Source organism: Macaca mulatta, chromosome 19 (assembly GCF_049350105.2).
Source record: "Macaca mulatta isolate MMU2019108-1 chromosome 19, T2T-MMU8v2.0, whole genome shotgun sequence".
Classification (NCBI taxonomy): Eukaryota; Metazoa; Chordata; class Mammalia; order Primates; family Cercopithecidae; genus Macaca; species Macaca mulatta.
Window position 1 is genome coordinate 57,534,917 of NC_133424.1, and position 23,401 is coordinate 57,558,317.

The 23,401-nt window shown below is 50.4% G+C and overlaps 2 protein-coding genes across 35 annotated transcripts in view; both read left to right on the forward strand.

Moving 5' to 3' along the window:
- RELB (RELB proto-oncogene, NF-kB subunit) overlaps positions 1–18,153 on the forward strand; it is a 42,704-nt gene extending 24,551 nt beyond the window's left edge. For both annotated transcript variants that reach the window (XM_028839828.2, XM_015124244.3), the window contains 6 exons: positions 37–168; positions 4,313–4,417; positions 9,632–9,847; positions 11,174–11,242; positions 11,382–11,459; positions 17,372–18,153. In XM_028839828.2, the coding sequence (XP_028695661.2) occupies positions 37–168; positions 4,313–4,417; positions 9,632–9,847; positions 11,174–11,242; positions 11,382–11,459; positions 17,372–17,751 (980 nt within the window). In that variant the 3' untranslated portion in view covers positions 17,752–18,153. The remainder of the gene's footprint in view (positions 1–36; positions 169–4,312; positions 4,418–9,631; positions 9,848–11,173; positions 11,243–11,381; positions 11,460–17,371) is intronic.
- A 1,457-nt stretch (positions 18,154–19,610) lies between these two features.
- Positions 19,611–23,401, forward strand: part of CLASRP (CLK4 associating serine/arginine rich protein) — a 31,395-nt gene continuing 27,604 nt past the window's right edge. For 22 of the 33 annotated variants that reach the window (XR_013409879.1, XR_013409882.1, XR_013409880.1 and 19 more), the window contains exons 1-2: positions 19,611–19,669; positions 20,743–20,870. Coding sequence is in view for 13 of the 33 variants with exons in the window: in XM_077980327.1 (XP_077836453.1) it covers positions 20,772–20,870 (99 nt within the window). In the remaining 20 variants the exon portion in view is untranslated. Of the gene's footprint in view, positions 19,670–20,708; positions 20,871–23,401 lie in introns of all 33 variants that reach the window. The other 11 variants (XR_013409883.1, XR_013409881.1, XR_013409864.1 and 8 more) reach the window with 1 other exon arrangement.

Here is a 23,401-nt window from a genome sequence, read left to right on the forward strand (position 1 = left end):
TTCCCACCCTCAGCCTCCCCATATCTCCCCCGACAGCTGGGTCCCTGAAGAACCATCAGGAAGTAGACATGAATGTCGTGAGGATCTGCTTCCAGGCCTCATATCGGGACCAGCAGGGACAGATGCGCCGCATGGACCCTGTGCTTTCCGAGCCTGTCTACGATAAGAGTGAGTTGAGAGTGCTGTGGCCGTTAGGATTGCCCTTGGCCGCAGGTGTCAGAATATCCCGCTTACAGAGGCATGAGTGGCTCAGGTGCTGTGGCTCACGCCTGTAATCCCAACACTTTGGGAGGTCAAGGTGGGAAGACTGCTTGAGCCCAGGAGTTCAAGACTAGCCTGGGCAACTTGGCAAAACCCTGTCTCTATAAAAAAATTTAAAATTAGCGGTTGGGCGCGGTGGCTCACGCCTGTAATTCCAACACTTTGGGAGGCCAAGGTGGGCGGATCAAGAGGTCAGGAGATCGAGACCACCCTGGCTAACACGGTGAAACCCCGTCTCTACTAAAAATACAAAAAATTAGCCTGGCGTGGTGGCGGGCGCCTATAGTCCCAGCTACCCGGGAGACTGAGGCAGGAGGATGGCGTGAACCCAGGAGGCAGAGCTTGCAGTGAGCCCAGATAGCACCACTGCACTCCAGCCTGGGTGACAGGGCGAGACTCCGTCTCAAAAAAAAGAAAAAAAATTAGCTGGGTGGTCAGGCACGGTGGCTCATGCCAGTAATCCCAGCACTTTGGGAGGCCGAAGCAGGCAGGTTACCTGAGAAGTCAGGAGTTTGAGACCAGCCTGGCCAACATGCCAAAATCCTGTCTCTACTAAAAATACAAAAATTACCTGGGCGCAGTGGCAGGCAACTGTAATCCCAGCTACTCAGAAGGCTGAGGCAGGAGAATTGCTTGAACTCAGGAGGCGGAGGTTGCAGTGAGCTGAGATCGTGTCACTGCGCTCCAGCCTGAGCAACAGAGTGAGATTCCGTCTCAAAAAAAAAAAAAAAAAAAGCTGTGCATGGTGGCATGCACCTGTAGTCCCAGCTACTTGGGAGGCTGAGGTGGGAAGATTGCTTGAGCCCAGGAGGTTGAGGCTGCAGTGAGCTGTGATCATGCCACTGCAGTCCAGCCTGGGCAACAGAGCAAGACTGTAATCCCAACACTTTGGGAGGCTGAGGTGGGTGGATCACTTGAGGTCAGGAGACCAGCCTGGCCTATGTGGTAAAATTCTGTCTCTACTAAAAATGCAAAAATTAGCTGGGCATGGTGACACACGCCTATAATCCCAGCTACCCAGAAGGCAGAGGTTGCAGTGAGCTTAGATTGCACCACTGCACTCCAGCCTGGGCAACAGAGGAGACTCCATCTCAAAAAAAAGAAAAAAAGAAAAAAAGATAAAAAGAAAAATGGGGGCTGGGTGTGGTGACTCACGCCTGTAATCCCAGCACTTTGGGAGGCCGAGGCAGGAGGATCATCTGGGATCAGGAGTTCGAGACCAGTCTGGCCAACATGGCGAAACCCCATACTAAAAATGCAAAAATTCTTGGCCAGGTGCAGTGGATCACACCTGTAATCCCAGCACTTTGGGAGGCCGAGGCCGGCGGATCACGAGGTCAGGAGATGGAGACCATTCTGGCTAACACAGTGAAACCCTGCCTCCATTAAAAATACAAAAAATTGGCCGGGCGTGGTGGCTCAAGCCTGTAATCCCAGCACTTTGGGAGGCCGAGCCGGGTGGATCACGAGGTCAGGAGATCAAGACCATCCTGGCTAACACGGTGAAACCCTGTCTCTACTAAAAAATACAAAAAAAAGGCCGGGCGCGATGGCTCAAGCCTGTAATCCCAGCACTTTGGGAGGCCGAGACGGGCGGATCACGAGGTCAGGAGATCGAGACCATTCTGGCTAACACGGTGAAACCCCGTCTCTACTAAAAAATACAAAAAACTAGCCGGGTGAGGTGGCGGGCGCCTGTAGTCCCAGCTACTCGGGAGGCTGAGGCAGGAGAATGGCGTAAACCTGGGAGGCGGAGCTTGCAGTGAGCTGAGATCCGGCCACTGCACCGCAGCCTGGGCGGCAGAGCAAGACTCCGTCTCAAAAAAAAAAAAAACAAAAACAAACAAAAAAAAAAAAACAAAAAAAAACACACATACACACAAAAAACTAGCCGGGCGAGGTGGCGGGTGCCTGTAGTCCCAGCTACTCGGGAGGCTGAGGCAGGAGAATGGCGTAAACCCGGGAGGCAGAGCTTGCAGTGAGCCGAGATCACGCCACTGCACTCCAGCCTGGGCGACAGAGCGAGACTCCGTCTCAAAAAAAAAAAAAAAAAAAAATTAAAAATTAAAAAAAAAATTTTTTAAAAATGCAAAAAATTAGCTGGGCATGGTGGCGGGCGCCTGTAGTCCTAGCTACTCGGGAGGCTGAGGCAGGAGAATGGCGTGAACCCAGGAGGCAGAGCTTGCAGTGAGCCGAGATCGCACCACTGCACTCCAGCCTGGGTGAAAGAGCGAGACTACGTCTTGGGGGGGAAAAAAAAAAAGGGGGTCTTCTAGTATTGTAGAATGAACAACCTGTACAACTATACCAGGCAGCCCAAGGGAAGAGACAGCATAAGTAATAGTCTCTCTCCCTTTCTGAAAGAATGCATTATATTCCACAGAATTACCCTGGTAGACTTCTGCTTATTTCTCAGTGGCCAGAGCTTGGTCCCATGGCCACTCCTAGTTGCAGGGTGGTCTGGGAAAGCAAGTGCTTAGATTTTTCAACCTCTATAGAGGGGTACAGGCATAGAAGAGGGGATTGGGAATAACTGGTAGGTTTTAGCCAACCCGCAGTGGCTGCTGTAATCATCAAAATGGGATATTAATTCAGTCAGGGCATTTATGGATGCAAGTGATAGAATCTCAACTTAAATAGGCTTAAGGGGTAAAAAAAGAGAATAATTTGTTCTATTAACGAGAAAAATGCAGATGTAGCATAGTGCTTCAGGTCTGGCTGCATCCAGGACCTCACTGATGTCATTAGAGATCTGTCTGTCTTTCAGCTGTTCTTCCTCCAAGTTAGAATCCAGGCTTATATCCTACCTGCCTGGCACCTCTTCCCCACTCCCAAGGCTTCTTTTAGCTTCTCTTACCTAATAGCTTTGCTTCAAGCCTCAGGTCTATCTCTCATTGGCCTGGTTTTGGTCATTTGCTCCTTTTTCACCAATCAGCTTTGGCCAGAGGGACGCACTGCTCTGATTGGCCAGCTCTGGGGCACGTGATCAATTACTGCTGAGCTAGGAAGTGGGCTCAGCCCTGCCCAATCCCAATTACGAAGATGAGGGGTGGTCCCTTGAGGGAAAATTGGAGGCTGTTAGAAGAAGAGGGGCCAGGACTACTAGATTAGATGGGGAAAACAACAGGTGTCCACTACAAGATTACAGTCTATCAAACTCTCCTCAAGGAACCTTCTCTGACCTGGGACCCCATCAACTCTCCCTGAGGTCTGAAGGTCTCCCTTAAACATTTTTTAAAAATTATTTTTATTATTATGTTTTTTTTAGAGATAGGGTCTCACTCTGTTGCCTAGGCAGTCATGCAGTGGTGCAGTCATAGCTTATTGCAGCCTGAACTTCTGGACTTAAGTGATCCTCCCAGTTCAACCTGACAAGTAGCTGAGACTACAGGCATGTGCCACCACATCTGGCTAAGTTTTATTTTTAAAACTTTTTGGGCCGGGCGCGGTGGCTCAAGCCTGTAATCCCAGCACTTTGGGAGGCCGAGACGGGCGGATCACGAGTTCAGGAGATCGAGACCATCCTGGCTAACACAGTGAAACCCCGTCTCTACTAAAAAATACAAAAAAACGGCCGGGCGCGGTGGCTCAAGCCTGTAATCCCAGCACTTTGGGAGGCCGAGACGGGCGGATCACGAGGTCAGGAGATCGAGACCATCCTGGCTAACACAGTGAAACCCCGTCTCTACTAAAAAATACAAAAAACTAGCCGGGCGAGGTGGCGGGAGCCTGTAGTCCCAGCTACTCAGGAGGCTGAGGCAGGAGAATGGCGTAAATCCGGGAGGCGGAGCTTGCAGTGAGCCGAGATCCTGCCACTGCACTCCAGCCTGGGCGACAGAGCGAGACTCTGTCTCAAAAACAAAAAAAAACAAAAAAAAAACAAAAAAAAACCTTTTTGTAGAGCTAGAGTCTCACCATGTTACCCAGGCTGGTCTGGAACTCCTGGGCTCAAACCATCCTCCGTCCTCGGCCCCTCGGTGACTGAATTCTTGGGTTTTTTTTTTTTTTTTTTTTTTTTTTAAATACACTTCTTCCTCTCTCTCCTTCCCAGAATCCACAAACACGTCAGAGCTGCGGATTTGCCGAATTAACAAGGAAAGCGGGCCGTGCACGGGTGGCGAGGAGCTCTACTTGCTATGCGACAAGGTGCAGAAAGGTGAGGGGCCTGGGGCAGCAAGCTCGGGTAGCGCGGGGTCTGGCAACTTGGAGGCGTAGCCAGGGAGCCCGGGTGAATGGATGCGAAAGAGCTGGTTAACCAGGGCACCAGAGTGCAAGGGTCCAGAATGCTGTCTTTGCAGTCAGATACAGCTGATGGGTTCATTAACTCCCTGAGTCGCCTGCTCACCCATCTGCGTAGGAAGACGGAGGCTCATCTGTGGTGACCCATGCTGCGTGCTAGGCGGTGCCATCACAGAGCTCACGACATGTCCAGAGGACTCTGATGTTAAGGGTGGAATTGCATAAATGAACGGTTTATGGTGGTTGTGATAAGGGCTATGGGTAAAGCAAACAGAGGACAGAAGAAGTAACTCCACTTCATTCACATCTGTTCAAATGACCCTTCCTCAAACAGGCTTTTTTAAAAAAAAGATAGCTGGTCACTGTGGCTCAAGCCTGTAATCCTAGCACTTTGGGAGGCTGAGGCAGGCGGATCACTTGAGCTCTGGAGTTCGAGACCAGCCTGGGCAACATGGTGAAAACCCGTATCTACTAAAAATACAGAAATTAGGGCTGGGCGCAGTGGGTCATGCATGCAGTCCCAGCACTTTGGGAGGCCAAGGTGGGCGGATCACCTGAGGTCAGGAGTTCGAGACCAGCCTGGCCAACATGGTGAAACCCCATCTCTACTAAAAAACACAAAAATGAGCTGGGCGTGGTGACTCACACCTGTAATCCCAGCTACTCGGGAGGCTGAGACGGGAGAATCGCATGAACCTGGGATGTATAGGTTGCAGTGAGTCAAGATCATGCCACTGCACTCCAGCCTGGGTGACAGAGCAAAGTTCCATCTCAAAACAAACAAACAAACAAAAAAGAAAACAGCTGGGCACAGCAGCTCATGCCTGTAATCCTAGCACACTTTTGGAGGCTGAGGCGGGCAGATCACTTGAGCTCAGGAGTTCGAGACCAGCCTGGGCAACATGGTGAAAACCCGTCTCTACAAAAAATAAAAAATTTAGCAGGTGTGGTGGTGTGCACCTGTAGTCCTAGCTACTTGGGAGGGTAAGGTGGGAGGATTACTTGAGCCTGGGAGGCAGAGGCTGCAGTGAGCCAAGATTGCACCACTGCTCTCCAGCCAGGGCGACAGAGACAGACCCTGTCTCAAAAAATCAAAACCAAAAACAAACTGGCTGGGCATGTCTCTCATGCCTGTAATCCTAGCGCTTTGGGAGACTGAGCAGGGAGGATCACTTGAGGCCAGGAGTTTGAGTCCAGTCTGGGCAACATAGCAAGCCCCTGTCTCTACAAAAAAAAAAAAAAAAAAAAAAAAAATTCTTTTTATTTTAATTAAAAAATAGTCAGGCATTAGGCCGGCCATGGTGGCTCACACCTGTAATCCTAATACTTTGGGAGGCCAAGGTGGGTGGCTCACTTATGGTCAGGAGTTCAAAACCAGCATGGCCAACATGGTGAAACCCTGTCTCTACTAAAAATATAAAAATTAGCTAGGTGTGGTGGTGCACACCTGTAATTCCAGCTACTTGGGAGGCTGAGGCACGACAGTCACTTGAACCTGGGAGACAGAGGTTGCAGTGAGCCGAGATCATGCCATTGCACTCCAGCCTGGGCAACACAGTGAGATTCTGTCTCAAAAAATAAAATAAAATAAAGTAAAATAAAATAGCCAGGCATGTTGGGGCATGTGCTTATAGTCCCAGCTACCTGGGAGGCTGAGGTAGGAGGATTGCTTAAGTGCAGGAGTTGGAGGTTACAGTGAGCTATGATGGTGCCACTGCACTGCAGCCTGGGCAATGGAGCGAGACTCTGTCTCAAAATAAAATAAAATAAAGTGAAGAAACTGGTTCCAGAGTTATCTAGTAACTTCCCCAAGTTATAACAGAGTTGGTAGTGAAGCATTCTAGCCTTCCTGGGTTCCCATCTTGGCTCTAACACTTGCTGGCTGTGTGACCGTGGACAAGTGACTTTACCTCTCTGTGCCTTCATTTTCTTCTTTATATAATAAGGTACCTAATAGTACCTTCTTCATAGAGTTGTTGTGTGACTTAGAGGCAATCTATATATACCTGACACATATAAAGCCTCAGTACATAGAGTTACTGTGATGACAGGCAATGCAGTAAGACAAGAAAAATAAATAGCAGGCAGAATACCATCATGAATCCTGACTCTTCCGCTACCAGTTGTGTGACATCTCAACACTTTCAAGCCTCAGTTTCCTTTTTTTTTTAGAACCAGGCTCTCCATCTGTCACCCAGGCTGGAGTACAGTGGTGCGATCATGGCTCACTGCAGCCTCGACCTCCCAGGCTCAAGTGATTCTCCCACCTCAGCCTTTTGAATAGCTGGGACCACAGGCGTGCGCCATGGTGCTCGGCTAATTTTTTAATTTTCTTGTTGGGACAAGGTCTTGCTGTGTTGGCCAGTCTGGTCTTGAACTCCTGGCCTCAAGTGATCTGCCAGCCTCAGCCCCCCAAAAGGCTGGGATTACAGGTGTGGGCCACTATGCCTGGCCAGGCACCATTTTTCTCTGCTGACTGTGCCTGGTATCCTTTTGCCATAACAGATCATAGCTGTGAGTACGACTGTATGCTGTCCTCTGAGTCCTCTTACTGAACAACCTGAGGGTGACCTTGAGGATCCCTGGACTTGAGGGGGATAGTAATTCTACCTACCTCTTAAGTTGTTATAAGGATTAAATGAGATAATACATATAAAAATACATAAAACAAGGCCAGGTGCGGTGGCTTACACCTGTAATCCCAGCACTTTGGGAGATCACGGTGGGCAAATCACGAGGTCAGGAGATTGAGACCATCCTGGCCAACGTGGTGAAACCCCGTCTCTATTAAAAATACAAACATTAGCTGGGCATGGTTGTGCATGCCTATAATCCCAGCTACTCAGGAGACTGAGGCAGGAGAATTGCTTGAACCAGGGAGTCAGAGGTTGCAGTGAGCCGAGATCAAGCCACTGCACTCCAGCCTGGAGACAGAGTAAGACTCTGTCTCAAAAACACACAAACAAAAAAACAAAAATAGCCAAGCGTGGTGGCATATGCCTATAATCCCAGCTACTTGGGAGGCTAAGGCAGGAGAATTGCTTGAACCGCGAGGCCGAGATCGTGCCACTGCACTACAGCTTGGGCAACAAGAGTGAAACTCCATATCAAAACAAAACAAAACAAAACAAAAAAACCGGGCGCAGTGGCTCACGCCTGTAATCCCAGCACTTTGAGAGGCCGAGGCGGGCGGATCATGAGGTCAGGAGATCGGCCCATTCTGGCTAACACGGTGAAACCCTGTCTCTACTAAAAATACAAAACATTAGCCAGGCGTGGTGGCGGGCGCTTGTAGTCCCAGCTACTTGGGAGGCTGAGGCAAGAGAATGGTGTGAACCCAGGAGACAGAGCTTGCAGTGAGCTGAGATCGCGCCACTGCACTCCAGCCTGGGTGACAGGGTGAGACTCCATCTCAAAAACAAGCAAACAAAGTGACTGGCACATAATAGGTGCTCAGTAGAAAGTTAGCTGCCACTATGATTCGTTTTTTTTTTTTTTTTGAGATGGAGTTTCGCTCTTGTTGCCCACGCTGGAGTGCAATGAAGAAATCTCAGCTCACTGCAACCTCTCCCTCCTTGATTCAAGTGATTCTCCTGCCTCAGCTTCCCAAGTAGCTGGGACTACAGGTGTGTGCTACCACACCTGGCTAATTTTTTTTTTTTTTTTTTTTGAGATGGAGTCTTACTCTGTCACCCAGGCTGGAGTACAGTGGTGTGATCTCAGCTCACTGAAACCTCTGCCTCCTGGGTTCAAGTGATTCTCCTGCCTCAGCCTCCTGAGTAGCTGGTATTACAGGTGCACACACCACACTCGGCTAATTTTTGTATTTTTAGGAGACACAGGGTTTCACCATGTTGGTCAGCCTGGCCTTGAACTTCTGACCTCAGGTGATCCACCCTCCTAGGCCTCCCAATGTGCTGGGATTACAGGTGTGAGCCACCACGTCCAGCTTAATTTTGTATTTTTAGTAGAGATGGGGTTTTACCACGTTGGTCAGGCTAGTCTCAAACTGCTGACCTCAAGTGATCCACCGCCTTGGCCTTCCAAAGCACCGGGATTATAGGCATGAGCCACCGTGCCTGGTGATTAGTTTTATTTTTAGGAATATTAGAGGCCAGGCATGGTGGCTCACTCCTGTTATCCCAGCACTGTGGGAGGCCAAAGTGGGAGGATTGCTTGTATCCAGGAGTTTGAGACCAGCCTGGGCAACATGGCAAAACCCCTTTTCTACAAAAAATACAAAAAAAAATCAGCCGGGTGTGGTGGTGCATGCCTGTAATCCTAGCTACTTGGGAGGCTGAGGTAGGAAGATCTCAAGGCCCAGAGGCAGAGGTTCCAGTGAACCAAGATCATGCCATTGCACTCCAGCCTGGGTAACAGAACAATACCCTGTCTCAAAAAAACAAAAACAAAAACAAAAACAAAAAACAAGGCCGGTCGCGGCGGCTCACGCCTGTAATCCCAGAACTTTGGGAGGCCGAGGTGGGTGGATCACCTAAGGTCAGGAGTTTGAGACCAGCCTGGCCAACATGGTGAAACCCCGTTTCTACTAAAAATACAAACAATTGGTGGGATGTGGTGGCTCACACCTGTAATCCCAGCACTTTGGGAGGCCAAGGCAGGTGGATCATGAGGTCAGGAGATAGCGACCATCCTGGCTAACATGGTGAAACCCTGTCTCTACTAAAAATACAAAAAATTAGCCAGGCATGGTGGCAGGCACCTGTAGTCCCAGCTACTCAGGAGGCTGAGGCGGGAGAATGAATGGTGTGAACCCCAGAGGCGGAGCCTGCAGTGAGCCGAGATTGCACCACTGCACTCCAACCTGGGCGACAGAGCGAGACTCCATCTCAAAAAAAAAAAAAAATAATTAGCCAGGCATGGTGGCGGGCGCCTGTAATCCCAGCTACTCGGGAGGCTGAGGCAGGAGAATCTCTTGAACCTGGGAGGCAGAGGTTGCAGTGAGCCGAGATCACGCCATTGCACTCCAGCCTTGGCGACAGAGCAAGACTCAAAAAAAAAAAAAAAAAAAAAAAAGAATATTAGTCTTGATTTTGGGGGAGGCTGGGCAAGTTGGGAGCACAGTGGCCCAGATGTCCTGGCTTAGCTGATGTCCCCCGTTTCCTGCCAGAGGACATATCAGTGGTGTTCAGCAGGGCCTCCTGGGAAGGTCGGGCTGACTTCTCCCAGGCGGACGTGCACCGCCAGATTGCCATTGTGTTCAAGACGCCGCCCTACGAGGACCTGGAGATTGTAGAGCCTGTGACAGTCAACGTCTTCCTGCAGCGGCTCACCGATGGGGTCTGCAGCGAGCCATTGCCTTTCACGTACCTGCCTCGCGACCATGGTAACTACAGCAACCCAGGGTGACCCAACACCTCGGAGACTAGGTCTTCGGCCTTGGGGAGACCCCAGTGGGGAGGGGAAAGAGGCGGAACTAGAATGCAGGCTCAGAGCTACAAAGACGGTGTTCAGATCCCGGCTCTGCTGCTTACTGGCTGTGTGACCTTGGCCTCTCTGAGCCTCATTCTTCTGCGCAAAATGGAAATAATAGTAGCCGTCCTGTGACATTGGAGAGTATTTCATCTTTCCTCCCGTCAGCATCCTGCACATGCCTGGGCCTGTGCTCGGTATTGCTAGAGACACAGCAGTGACCAACACAGCCCCTAGCTGTGTCCCCATGAGGCTTATAGTCCTGAGGATGGGGGACAGCCTGTCCCCACACAGTGATGACCAGAGTGGGCAGGACTGGAATAAAGTGCTTAAGGGCTCGCATTGCCCAAAGGGGGCACCTAACCTAGCTGTGGGCATCAGGGAAGGCTTCTTGGAGGAGGGGACAGCTGAGCTGATGACAGGAGGATGATTAAGCAGGAAGTTTTCTAGGGAAGTAGTGAGAGTCGAGGAAGAGTGTTTTAAACAGCTGGAACAGCAGGTGCAAAGGTCCTGAGACTGGATTGTGCCTGGGGTGCTCCAGGAACAACAAAGAGGCCAGTGTGTAGGCTGAGGCAGGTGGATCTCCTGAGGTCAGGAGTTCGAGACCACCCTGACCAACACGGCGAAACCCCGTCGCTACTAAAAATACAAAAATTAGCCGGGCGTGGTGGTGGGTGCCTGTAGTCCCAGCTACTCAGGAGGCTGAGGCAGGAGAATTGCTTGAACCCGAGAGGCACAGGTTGTAGTGAGCCAAGATTGTGCCATTGCACTCCAGCTTGGGCGACAGAGCGAGACTCACTACAGGCACCTGCCACCACGCCCGGCCAAGACTCCATCTTAAAAAAAAAAAAAAAAATAGAGGCCAGGCACAACGGCTCACACCTGTAATCCCCAACACTTCAGGAGGCCAAGGCAGGCGGATCACTTGAGGTCAGGAGTTCAAGACCAGACTGGCCAACATATAGTGAAATCCCATCTCTACTAAAAAAATACAAAAATTAGCTGGGTGTGGTGGCACACACCGGTAATCCCAGCTACTTGGGAAGCTGAGGCAGGAGAATTGCTTGAACCTAGCAGGCAGAGGTTGCAGTGAGCCGAGATCGTGCCACTGCACTCCAGCCTGGTCAACAGAGCAAGACTGTCTCTAAAAATAAATAAATAAATAAATAAATAAATAAATAAAGGAATTAATTATTATTGATGAATTTCTTCTTGTATGTCCCTGGTGTCTCCTCAACAGACAGCTACGGCGTGGACAAGAAGCGGAAACGGGGGATGCCCGACGTCCTTGGGGAGCTGAACAGCTCTGGTGTGTGCCCTCTGCCCTTTTCTACCTCTATCCCCAGGTTCTGGGGCGGGGACAGCTGACCCCACTGCCCTGTCCACCCCCCAGGCTGGGGAGGAAGGGCTGTTGGGGAACAGGGGTCCTCATCTCTGCCTTCCCTCAGACCCCCATGGCATCGAGAGCAAACGGCGGAAGAAAAAGCCAGCCATCCTGGACCACTTCCTGCCCAGCCACAGCTCAGGTGGGTCCCGGCTACACATAAGCCCCCGTCCCCAGCAACATCCAGTGGAAAGAATGAGGGCTCTGGAGACAGAATGGAAGTTCTGATCTCTTCTGGACCATTTCCTTGCTATGTGACCTTCGTTAAGTTGCTCTACCTCTCAGAGCCTCAGGGACTCCTTTGAAAAGGCCCAGTACCTACTTAGGTCAGTGGTGTTTTAAAATTTAATCTATTTCTTTTTTTTTTGGAGATGGAGTCTCGCTCTGTTGCCCAGACTGCAGTACAGTGGCATGATCTCAGCTCACTGCAACCTCTGCCTCCCAAGTTCAAGCGATTCTCCTGCTTCAGGATCCCGAGTAGCTGGGACTACAGGCATGCACCACCACGCCCGGCTAAATTTTGCATTTTTTAGTAGAGACGGGTTTCACCATATTGGCCAGGCTGGTCTTGAACTCCTGACCTCAAGTGATCTGCCCTCTTTGGCCTCCCAAAGTGCTGAGATTACAGGCATGAGCCACCACACCTGGCCTTTTTTCTTTTTTTTTTCTTTTTTTTGAGACTTAGTCTCTCTCTCACCCAGAGTAGTGGTACAACCATGGCTCACTGCAGCTTCAACCTGCTGGGCTTAAGCGATCCTCCCACCTCAGCCTCCTGAGTAGCTGGGACTACAGGCATGCATCACCATGCTTGACTAATTTTTGTATTTTTTGTAGAGACGGGGTATTGCCATGTTGCCCAGGCTGGTCTTGAACGCCTGAGCCCAAGCCATTCTCCCGCCTTAGCCTCCCGAAGTGTTGGGATAACAGGCATGAGCCACAGCGCCTGACTCTTAATACATTTCTTCTTCTTCTTCTTTTTTTTTTTCTCTTGAGACAGAATCTCTGTTGCCCAGGCTAGAGTGCAGTAGTGTGATCTTGGCTCACTGCAACTGCTGCCTCCCAGGTTTGAGAGATTCTTCTGCCTCAGTCTCCCAATTAGCTGGGACTACAGGCGCCCACCACCATGCCTGGCTAATTTTTGTATTTTTAGTAGAGATGGGGTTTCGCCACATTGGCCAGGCTGGTTTCGAACTCCTGACCTCAGGTGATCCTTCGACCTTAGCCTCCTAAAGTGCTGGGATTACAGGCGTGAGCCACAGCGCCTGGTTCTTAATATATTTCTTCTTATGGGTACTGTATGACAGGCACTTAAGTGCTTTCTGTGAGTTTATTCACTTAACCTGTGAGGTATGTGCTGTCATTCCCCTGTTTTACAGGTGAGGAAACTGAAGCCCAGAGAGGTGAAGTCTCTTGCCTGAGGTCACACAGTAGCAGATCTCTGGTGGAACAGGGAGGTGGCCCCTGGGCATCTGTGTAGATGAGTGGTGATATATATGGCATAGGTAGCAGGGAGTTGATGATGGATGAATGGGGGTGGTGGTTGAAGCCAGCCAACCTCAGATTCAGAGCCTGTCTCTGGCCTGTTCTACCCCTGCCTTCATTTCAACTCCCATGCCAGCTTCCAGCTCCCATGAACCCCAATCCTATCTGGCTGCCCTCAGAAAACAAATCTCTAGCCAGGAGTTTGAGCCCAGCCTGGCCATCATGGTGAAACCCTGTCTCTACTAAAAATGCAAAAATTAGCTGGGTGTGGTGACCCATGCCTGTGGTCCCAGCTGCTCGGGAGGCTGAGGCATGAGAATTGCCTGAATCCAGGAGGTAGAGGTCGTGGTGAGCTGAGATTGTGCCACTGAGCTCCAGCCAGGGCAACAAAGAAAGACTCCGTCTCAAAAAGAGAAAAGAAGATAAGAGAAAAAAAACAAGAAAAGAAAAGATGCCTGGATGTGGTGGCTCACGTCTGTAATCCCAGCACTTTGGGAGGCTGAGGGGGGCGGATCATCTGAGGTCAGGAGTTCGAGACCATCCTGGCCAACATGGTGAAACCCCTGTCTCTACTAAAAATACAAAAATTAGTTGAGTGTGGTGGTGCACACCTGTAATACCAGCTACTCGGGAGGCTGAGGCACGAGAATCACTTGAACTCGGGAGATGGAGGTTGCAGTGAGCCAAGATGGCACCACTGCACTCCAGCCTGGACAACAGAGCGAGACTCTTGTCTCAAAAAAAAAAAAAAAAAAAAAAAAGAAACAAAAGAAAAGAAAAGAGGAAAAGTCTCTACCCACTGACTACTAACTCTAAAAACACAGCCCTCAACACCCAGCTAAGGTACCCAGCTCCTAGCCAGCTACTAACCACTCAGACTGCTGAGCCTGGACCACCTGACCTAGTCCCACCCTGGAGATTTGAAGCTCCACCTGTTCTTCCCCCTGCCCTGCAACTGGTAACCAATGCCTAATAGCTCTGCCGCTAGCAACCACCAATCCTAGCCCACTTCACCAATCTTTGCTCTCCCATTTCCTAAACTCCCTTCCCTATTCATCCACCTTCCCCAGTATCCCAGTTTCCCAAGGTCTAAAGCACCCCTCCCTTGTGGAAGCAGTACCGCCAAGGCACTGCAGTGTAATGGTTAGGAGTATGGCCTCTGGGATCAGACTGGGTTTGAAATCTGAGCCCACAGTTTAGCAGTTTAGTTTGTGTGACCTCTGTGAGCCTTACTTTACTCATCTGTCAGATGGAGACCCTGTCTCTTACAGTCCTTTCCCGAATTTAGTGAGATGATGTCGTACGGTTATTTATCATGGTGGCTGGCGCAGAGTTAGTGCCCAGGAGATATTAGGAACTTGCTTTTTTTTTTTTCTTTTTTTTTTTCTTTTTTGAGACAGAGTCTCGCTCTGTCGCCCAGGCTGTAGTGCAGTGGTGTGATCTGGGCTCACTGCAACCTCTGCCTCACGGGTTCACGCCATTCTTCTGCCTCAGCCTCCTGAGTAGCTGGGATTACAGGCGTGAGCCACCACGCCCGGCTAATTTTTTGTATTTTTAGTAGAGATGGGGTTTCACTGTGTTAGGCGGGATGGTCTCGATCTCCTGACCTTGTGATCTGCCTGCCTTGGCCTCCCAAAGTGCTGGGATTACAGGCATGAGCCACCGTGCCCGGCCTAGGAACTTGCATTTTTTTTTTTTTTTTTTTTTTTGAGACGGAGTTTCACTCTTATTGCTCGGGTTGGAGTGCAATAGTGTGATCTCGGCTCACTGCAACCTCTGCCTCCCGGGTTCAAGCGATTCTCCTGCCTCAGCCTCCTGAGTAGCTGAGATTACAGGCACATGGTGCCGTGCCCAGCTAATTTTTGTATTTTTAGTAGAGACGGGGTTTCACCATGTTGGCCAGGTTGGTCCCGAACTCCTGACCTCAAGTGATCTGCTTGTCTCAGCCTCCCAAAGTGCTGGGATTACAGGCATGAGCCACTGCACCCAACCTGTGATCACATTTAACTGCATTTACAGCAAAACCCAAAATAACAGGGGCTTCAACAGGATGGAACGTTATTTCTTGTCTCACATAAATAGTCCATAGGGACTGAAAGTGGCCCATGCCTATAATCTCAGCACTTTGGGACGCTAAGGTGGGTGGACTGCTTCAGGCCAGGAGTTTGAGACCAGCCTGGCCAATATGGTAAAACCCTGTTTCTACTAAAAATACAAAAATTAGCCAAGTGTGGTGGTGCACATCTGTAGTCCCAGCTACTCAAGAGGCTGAGGCAGGAGAATCACTTGAACCCAGGAGGTGGAGGTTGCAGGGAGCCAAGATTGCATCACTGCACTTTAGCCTGAGCGACAGAACGGGACCCTTCTCAAAACAACAACAACAAAAAACATGCCTGGCACTGTGGCTTACAGCTGTAATCCCAGCATATTGGGACGCCAAGGCAGGTCGATCACGAGGTCAAGGGAGAGAGACCATCCTGGCCAACGTGGTGAAACTCCATCTCTACTAAAAACACAAAAGTTAGCTGGGTGTGGTGGCACATGCCTGTAGTCCCAGCTACTCGGGAGGCTGAGGCAGGAGAATCATATGAACCCAAAAGGTGGAGGTTGCAGTGAGCCAAGATGGTGCCACTGTGCTCCAGCCTGGTGACAAGGCAAAAACAAGAAACAAAAAACAGTCTGTAGGTGTGTTCCAGGGATGGTCTGGTAACTGCATGATCATCGAGAGACCCAGGCTTCTGTTATTTTCAGTTTGCCATCTCATGGTGCAAGATGGCTGTTGTAACTCCAGCCATTATGCCCACATTCCAGTTAGCAGAACTTAGTCACATGATCGCATCAGGCTGCAAGGAAGGCTAGAAAAGAGTCCTAGTAGCCTTGTGTCTCTAAGGTTTGTCTTGTTCCAAAAAGAGAGTCCCTCTTTTTTTTTTTTTTGAGACAGTCTTGCTCTGTTGCCTAGGCTGGAGTGCAGTGGCGCAATCTCGGCTCACTGCAACATCCGCCTCCCAGGTTCAAGTGATTCTCCTGCCTCAGTCTCCCGAGTAGCTGGGATTATAGGCGCCTACCACCACGCCCAATTAATTTTTGTATTTTTGGAAGAGCCAGGGTTTTGCCATGTTGGCCAGGCTGATCTTGAACTTCTGACCTTAGGTAATCTGCCTGCCTCGGCCCACCAAAGTGCTGGGATTACAGATGTGAGCCACCATGCCTGGCCAGAGAATCCCTCTTATAATGAAACTTTTTGATTTGATTGTTATTTTTTCTTAAGTCCTCATTATGCCTAAGAATGACTTTTTTTTTTTTTTTTTTTTTTTTGAGACGGAGTCTCGCTCTGTCGCCCAGGCTGGAGTGCAGTGGCGGGATCTCAGCTCACTGCAAGCTCCGCCTCCCGGGTTTATGCCATTCTCCTGCGTCAGCCTCCCGAGTAGCTGGGACTACAGACGTCCGCCACCTCGCCCGGCTAGTTTTTTGTATTTTTTAGTAGAGATGGGGTTTCACCTTGTTAGCCAGGATGGTCTCGATCTCCTGACCTCGTGATCCGCCCGTCTCGGCCTCCCAAAGTGCTGGGATTACAGGCTTGAGCCACCGCGCCCGGCCGACATTTATTTTTTCTGACAATTTTGGGACTGGTGACTTCCCAACTTGTGTCTCCCATGGTCTGGAGATTTCACTTTTTGGGTTGTCTCTGTATGTTGGGGGGCTTTGGAACCTCTTCTCCTTCCTCACTCTCAGGGAAAACTCTCCACAGCTGTGTAGGAGCATGGTTTCACATGCTAGTTCCACAACAGTTGTGTGAGCCTTCCACTGACTTTCCCTCAGTGCCCTCAGTGCCTTAGTTTACTTCTTATTATCACTACTTTTAGAGACAAGGTCTTGCTCTGTTCCCCAGGCTGGAGTGCAGTGATGTAATCATACTTCCCTGCAGCCTCAAACTGGGCTCAAGCAATCCTTCTGCCTCAGCCTGCCAAGTAGCTGGGACTACAGGCGTGCACCACCACACCCAGCTAACTTTTAAATAATTTTTTCGTAGAGACAGGGTCTGCTATGTTATGTTGGGATTACAGGTGTGAACCACCATGCCAAAAGGCTATATTCTTGGCCTTCAATTTAGTTATTATCTGAGAATGGTGATAGTCCCACATGGATTCTCCTTGGGATTAAGATGGCACCTTAAGGCCAGGCTTGGTGGCTCATACCTGTAATCCCAGCACTTTGGGAGGCTGAGGCAGGTGGATCACCTGAGGTCAGGAGTTCGAGACCAGCCTGGCAAACGTGATGAAACCCCATCTCTACTAAAAAGAATAATTAGCTGGGCGTGGCACGTGCCTGTAGTTCCAGCTACTCGGGAGACTGAAGCAGGGGAATCGACTTGAACCGGGGAGGAAGAGGTTGCAGTGAGCCAAGAGTACACGACTGCCTTCCAGCCTGGGCGACAGAATGAGATTCCATCTCAAAAATAAAAAAAAAGGCCACCTTGATATCACATTTTGCAGGAAGTGGGGCATTTGAATTAGGGCCTGGTCAGAAGTTGGCCCTAAATCACACTACACTTCTCTGTCTTCATCCCCGTAGGCCCGTTCCTCCCGCCGTCAGCCCTGCTGCCAGACCCTGACTTCTTCTCTGGCACCGTGTCCCTGCCCGGCCTGGAGCCCCCTGGCGGGCCTGACCTCCTGGATGATGGCTTTGCCTACGACCCTACAGCCCCCACACTCTTCACCATGCTGGACCTGCTGCCCCCGGCACCACCACATGCTAGCGCTGTTGTGTGCAGTGCCGGAGCCGTGGTTGGGGAGCCCCCTGGCCCTGAACCGCTGACGCTGGACTCGTACCAGGCCCCGGGCCCCGGGGATGGAGGCACCGCCAGCCTCGTGGGCAGCAACATGTTCCCCAATCAGTACCGCGAGGCGGCCTTTGGGGGCGGCCTCCTATCCCCAGGGCCTGAAGCCACGTAGCCCCGCGATGCCAGAGGAGGGGCACTGGGTGGGGAGGGAGGTGGAGGAGCTGTGCAATCCCAACCAGGATGTCTAGCACCCCCATCCCCTTGGCCCTTCCTCATGCTTCTGAAATGGACATATTCAAGCCTTGGCGAGAAGCTCCGTTGCACGGGTTTCCCCTTGAGCCCATTTTGCAGATGAGGAAACTGAGTCCGGAGAGGAAAAGGGACATGGCTCCCGTGCACTAGCTTGTTAAAGCTGCCTCTGTCACCACATGTGGGGGAACATTCTCCAGTAGGATTCGGAAAAGATTGTACATATGGGAGGAGGGGGCAGATGCCCGGCCCTTCCTCCCCAGACTTGAAGGTGGGGGGTAGGTTGGTTGTTCAGAGTCTTCCCAATAAAGATGAGTTTTTGAGCCTCGGGAGTTTCGTCTATTCTGCGCTTGGGAAACGCCCTAGTTCCTTACGTAGCAAAGAAAGCCTCCTGGCTGGGGGCTCAGGCCTGTCATCCCAGCACTTTGGGAGGCCAAGGCGGGAGGATCGCTTGAGCTCACGAGTTTGAGATCAGCCTGGGCAACAAGACGAAACCTAGTCTCTACAAAAAATACTAAAATTAGCCGGGCATGGTGGCGCATGCCTGTAGTCCCAGCTACTCGGGAGGCTGAGGTGGGAGAATCGCTTGAACCCAGGAGGCAAAGGTTGCAGTGAGCCTAGATCGCGCCACTCTAGCCTGGGCGACAAAGACAGACTCCGTCTCAGAAAAAAAAATAAAATAAAAAAGATAAAAAGATGGCTGTAACATTCTAGTTTATGCCCTGAAAAGGGGAATATAGTCATTCTATAGTGTTTGGAGATTTTGGGTTACCCTTAATTGTATGCAAGTTGTCTTACTGTGTATTGTCCCTTAATTTCAGGACTCAGATTTCATGCTTGAAGAAATGCAGGTTAGTTTAAACTTTCAAGGAAATTTTTTTTTTTTTTTGAGATGGAGTCTGGCTCTGTCGCCCAGGCTGGAGTGCAGTGGCTGGATCTCAGCTCACTGCAAGCTCCGCCTCCCGGGTTTACGCCATTCTCCTGCCTCAGCCTCCCGAGTAGCTGGGACTACAGGCGCCCGCCACCTCGCCCAGCTAGTTTTTTTGTATTTTTTAGTAGAGACGGGGTTTCACCGTGTTTGCCAGGATGGTCTCGATCTCCTGACCTCGTGATCCACCCGTCTCGGCCTCCCAAAGTGCTGGGATTACAGGCTTGAGCCACCGCGCCCGGCCTTAAGGAAATTTTTAAGGTGGCAAAAGGTTTTAGTGGCATATACATCTTAATCTCTAGATGGGAGTGATTAGCTGTTTAAAAGTTGAAATGTGACTGAAAAGGAAATGGAGTAGGGCAAATTTTAAATGGGATTATTTTTCATCTTCAAACAGGCAGACCTGTTATCCTAAACTAGGGTTTTTAATGACCACAGCAAGCAAGCATGCAGCTTACCGCTTGAAAGACAGGGTCTTTCCTCACCCAAGCTGGAGTGCAGTGGCCCTCTGAAGCTTACTACAGCCTCAGACGTCTGGGCTCAAGTGATCCTCAGCCTCCCAATGGTCTTTGTAGACAGCCTGATGGAGTCTCATGGCACAAGAAGATTAAAACAGTGTCTCCAATTTTAATAAATTTTTGCAATCCAAAAAAAATAATAAATAAAAATAAAAATAAATAAATAAAATTAAAAAAGATAAAAAGATAAAGCATCCAAGCTCTTCCCTTCTCGGTTCTACCGCTTCTTCCTCTGACCCCGCCCCTCTCAACCCTAGGACCCGCCCCTCACGTCGGCGGAACTGCGCTGTGCAGAGCTCCACCACGCTCCGCCCCCTCTCCCTAGCGCGGCCTTTCATTTCCGCTTCCTGTGCGGGCAGCGCGCGAGCGCAGCTTTGGGAGGCGGAGACCAGCCGGTGAGTGCAGGCGGCGGGCTCGACCTCCCGGTTTTCGGGCAGGCGTCAGCCCAGCTTCTCCCTTTCCTTAGGCTTTTCCCATACTGCTGTAGGCTTCTGCTGCGTCCCGGCCCCGAGGATCGCTCGTCCCTCACCCCATTCGGCCTGACGGGCCTCAGGCCGCGCCCGTGCCCCGGCTGTGGGCCAGAAGTTGCCGCGTCGGACTCGGCCTTCGGCCAACAGCTTATCACAGTCCCCGCCCCCATGTCAAAAAAAAAACCCAAAAAAACAATCCAGCCCAAATCCTCAGGCCGCGACGCGATCCACAAGCCCTGTCCAAACCTTCGGTCTCCTCCCTTTCCCACAAGCCCTGCCCCCAAGCTCAGCCCACGCCCTCCCGTCAGCCAACTCCGCCTCTCTCAAGCTCTACCCTCTTTTTCCTTGGGTACTCTCCACACCCTGCCATCTAGATCCCATCTTTAGACCTCAACTTCACTCTGGTCTCCTTGCAACACTCTCTTCCCGTGTTCCTACTCCCTCTAGCATCTTCATTTTCCGCCACGCCCTTCACCTGTCCTCGACCTCCACCTTCATGCAACTGCACTGTTCCCTTAAAGGCTTTCTCCGATTTCCTCCACCTGCCTTCATCCTTACCTTCCTTATCCCTCTAGCACCCAGACTCATACCCACGCATGGCCCCTAGTGGGAGCCTTTTCAGCTCTTCTCTTTCCCTTGAGCTCCAGCCTTAGGTGCTCAGGGTTTGCCGTCTGACCCTACTTCAAACTACTGACCCTACTGATGTTTCAAAACTTTCATCCCCGACTCCAGCGCATGGAATGTAGGACACCCCTTTCCCAGGGATGCTCACCTCAGAATCACCTAAGGGTTTTTTAGAATGCCCAAGTTGCCAGATCGAAGTTGTTAGGGATGGACTTGAACATCTGGCATACCGTTCTGCAGCTTCACTTCTGCTCCCTGAAGCTAAGCGATGTGTTGTTTGGGATCGACTCTGTCACCAACTTGTTAGATGACTTTGATTCTGCCCATATGGTTTTCACAGCCCATCTGCCTTTCCTGGTCCCTTCATCCCTCAGGTTGAGGCCCCAGGCTCGGCCTCACCACAATGTGGCACGAGGCTCGGAAGCATGAGCGGAAACTTCGAGGCATGATGGTCGACTACAAGAAGAGGGCGGAGCGGAGACGGGAGTATTATGAAAAGATCGTGAGTAACTGGCCTTTCGTCTGGGGTGGGGGACCCTAGTTTGGGGGACACAGGTCATCCTGGTAAAATCTGGGCTTGGAAGTATGTCAAGACAAGAGGCTTATTTCCTCAGGAGTATATTCATTAATCTTTTCTTGAGCATAATCATTGTTAGGATCCCAAGAGCTTCTGTTTGTTGTAACATACTGTGTCGTTTGGTGTGGCCTCCCAGTGCCGATCTGGTGTTAGCAAGAAAAAGGGAAGTCTCTGTAATCCTCAGAGCAGTCCTGACGTTAGACTGGCCACCTCCAGAACGTTGTCTGTTTTGCTTGTTGCTGGGTTCCCCATTCCCAGAAGAGCTCAGCCACTCTTGAGGTTTGGCTTGGCACACAATAGGAGTGAGTATTAAGTTGGCTGGGCACGGTGGCTCACACCTGTAATCCCAGCACTTTGGGAGGCCGAGGTGGGCAGATCACCTGAGGTCACGAGTTCGAGACCAGCCTGGCAAAAATGGTGAAATCCCGTCTCTACTAAAGATACATAAATTAGCCAGGCTTAGTGGTGTGTGCATGTAGTCCTAGCTACTCGGGAGGCTGAGGCACGAGAATTGCTTAGCCTGGGAGGGGGAAGCTGCAGTGCACGGAGATGGCCCCACTGCACTCCAGCCTGGGTGACAGAGCTAGATTCTGTCTCAAAAAAAAGGAAAAAAAAAAAAGGAGTGAATATTAAGTGAAACCTGACCACTTCCCTCTCCTGTTTGATGCTTCAGTTGTTTTGGGGGGAAGACCAAACTATCCCTGGCCTAAAAGACCCTTGTGGTCTGACCACTGAGCTTCATCCTTGGACAGCTCCACTGGCCTTCTATTTCTGCCACCACGGGGCTTTGGCCTGTATTACCCCCTCCTCACCTGTTTAACTCCTCTGTCTCCTTGGGATCCCAGCTTGAAATGGCACCTGTTTACTAGGTTCAGTTTTCCTGTCAGATGACATTTATATAGACATTTTCCATTTGCTCCTGTATTACTGCCCCAGCCTCCTCTCTGGTCCGCTGGCCTCCAGTCCTGGCTCCTCCAGTCTATCCTCCCTAGAAGAGTCCAAGAGGCCTTTCTAAAGCGCAAAACTGACCCTGTCCCTTTCTTGCTCACAGCACCTCTATGGCTTCTAAGTACCCTTGAGAGAAAGCCTAGGCTCCTCACTGTGGCCTTTAGGGTCCTGCATGGCCTGGTCTTTGCCCCTCCTCCAGACTCACACCACCCCACACTCTGCCTTGTTCCTTTGCACAAGTCATTTTGGCCTCCTTGCTATTCCTCCACTGACCCAAGCACTCCCCAGCCACAGGACCTTTGTATGAGCTCTTCCCATACCTGGTTAACTACTGCTCATCTGTCAGATCTCAGTCCTCAGAGCAGTCTTGTTTCCCGAGCTCAGTCAGGTGTCCTCTAAAGATGCCGTAATCGTAGCTCCCTTTCCTTCCCCTTTGTGGAATTTAACACACTTAAGATACACATACATGGGCCTGGTGTGGAGGCTCATGCCTGTAATCCCAGCATTTTGGAAGGCCGAGGTGGGTGGATCACCTCAGGTCAAGAGTTTGAGACCAGCCTGGGCTAACATGGTGAAACCTCGTCTCTACTAAAAATACAAAAATTAGCCAGGCGTGGTGGCGGGCACCTGTAATCCCAGCTACTTGGGAGGCTGAGGCAGGAGAATTGCTTGAACCTGGGAGGCAGAGGTTGCATTGCTCTCCAGCCTGGGCAACAGTGAGACTCCACCTCAAAAAAAATACACACACACACTCACACACTCGCACACACGCATACACAGGTTGAACATCCCTAATTCAAAATCCGAAATGCTCCAAGTTTTCTTTTTTTTTTTTTTTTTTGAGACAGAATCTTGCTCAGTTGCCCAGGCTGGAGTGCAGTGGTGTGATCTCAACTCGCTGTAACCTCCACCCCCCAGGTTCACGCTATTCTCCTGCCTCAGTCAACCTCCTGAGTAGCTGGAATTACAGGCGTGTGCCACTATGCCTGGCTAATTTTTGTACTTTTTGTAGAGACAGGGTTTCACCATGTTGGTCAGGCTGGTCTTGAACTCCCGACCACAGGTGATTTGCTTGCCTCGGCCTCCCAAAGTGCTGGGATTACAGGCGTGAGCCACCGCGCCCGGCTAGCTCCAAAATCTGAAACTGTCTGTGTACTGACACGATGCCGCACTACAAGTGGAAAGTTTCATATATAAGTACTTAACACAAACTTCGTTTCATGCACAAAATTATTTAAAATATTGTATACAGTTACCTTCAGGCTGTGCTTATAAAGTATAAATGAATTCGGTCTTTGGACTTGGGTGCCATCCCTAAGATATCTCATTATGAATAGGCAAATATTCCAAAATCTGAAAAAATCCAAAACATTTCTGATCCCAAGCACTTCAGATAAGGAATACTTAACAGTGTGTGTGCGTGTGTGTATAAAATATGCTTATCCATTCATACGTATATGCACATACCCAGCTCTGTGAGCCTGGGGCTAGTTGTATTTGGGTCACAT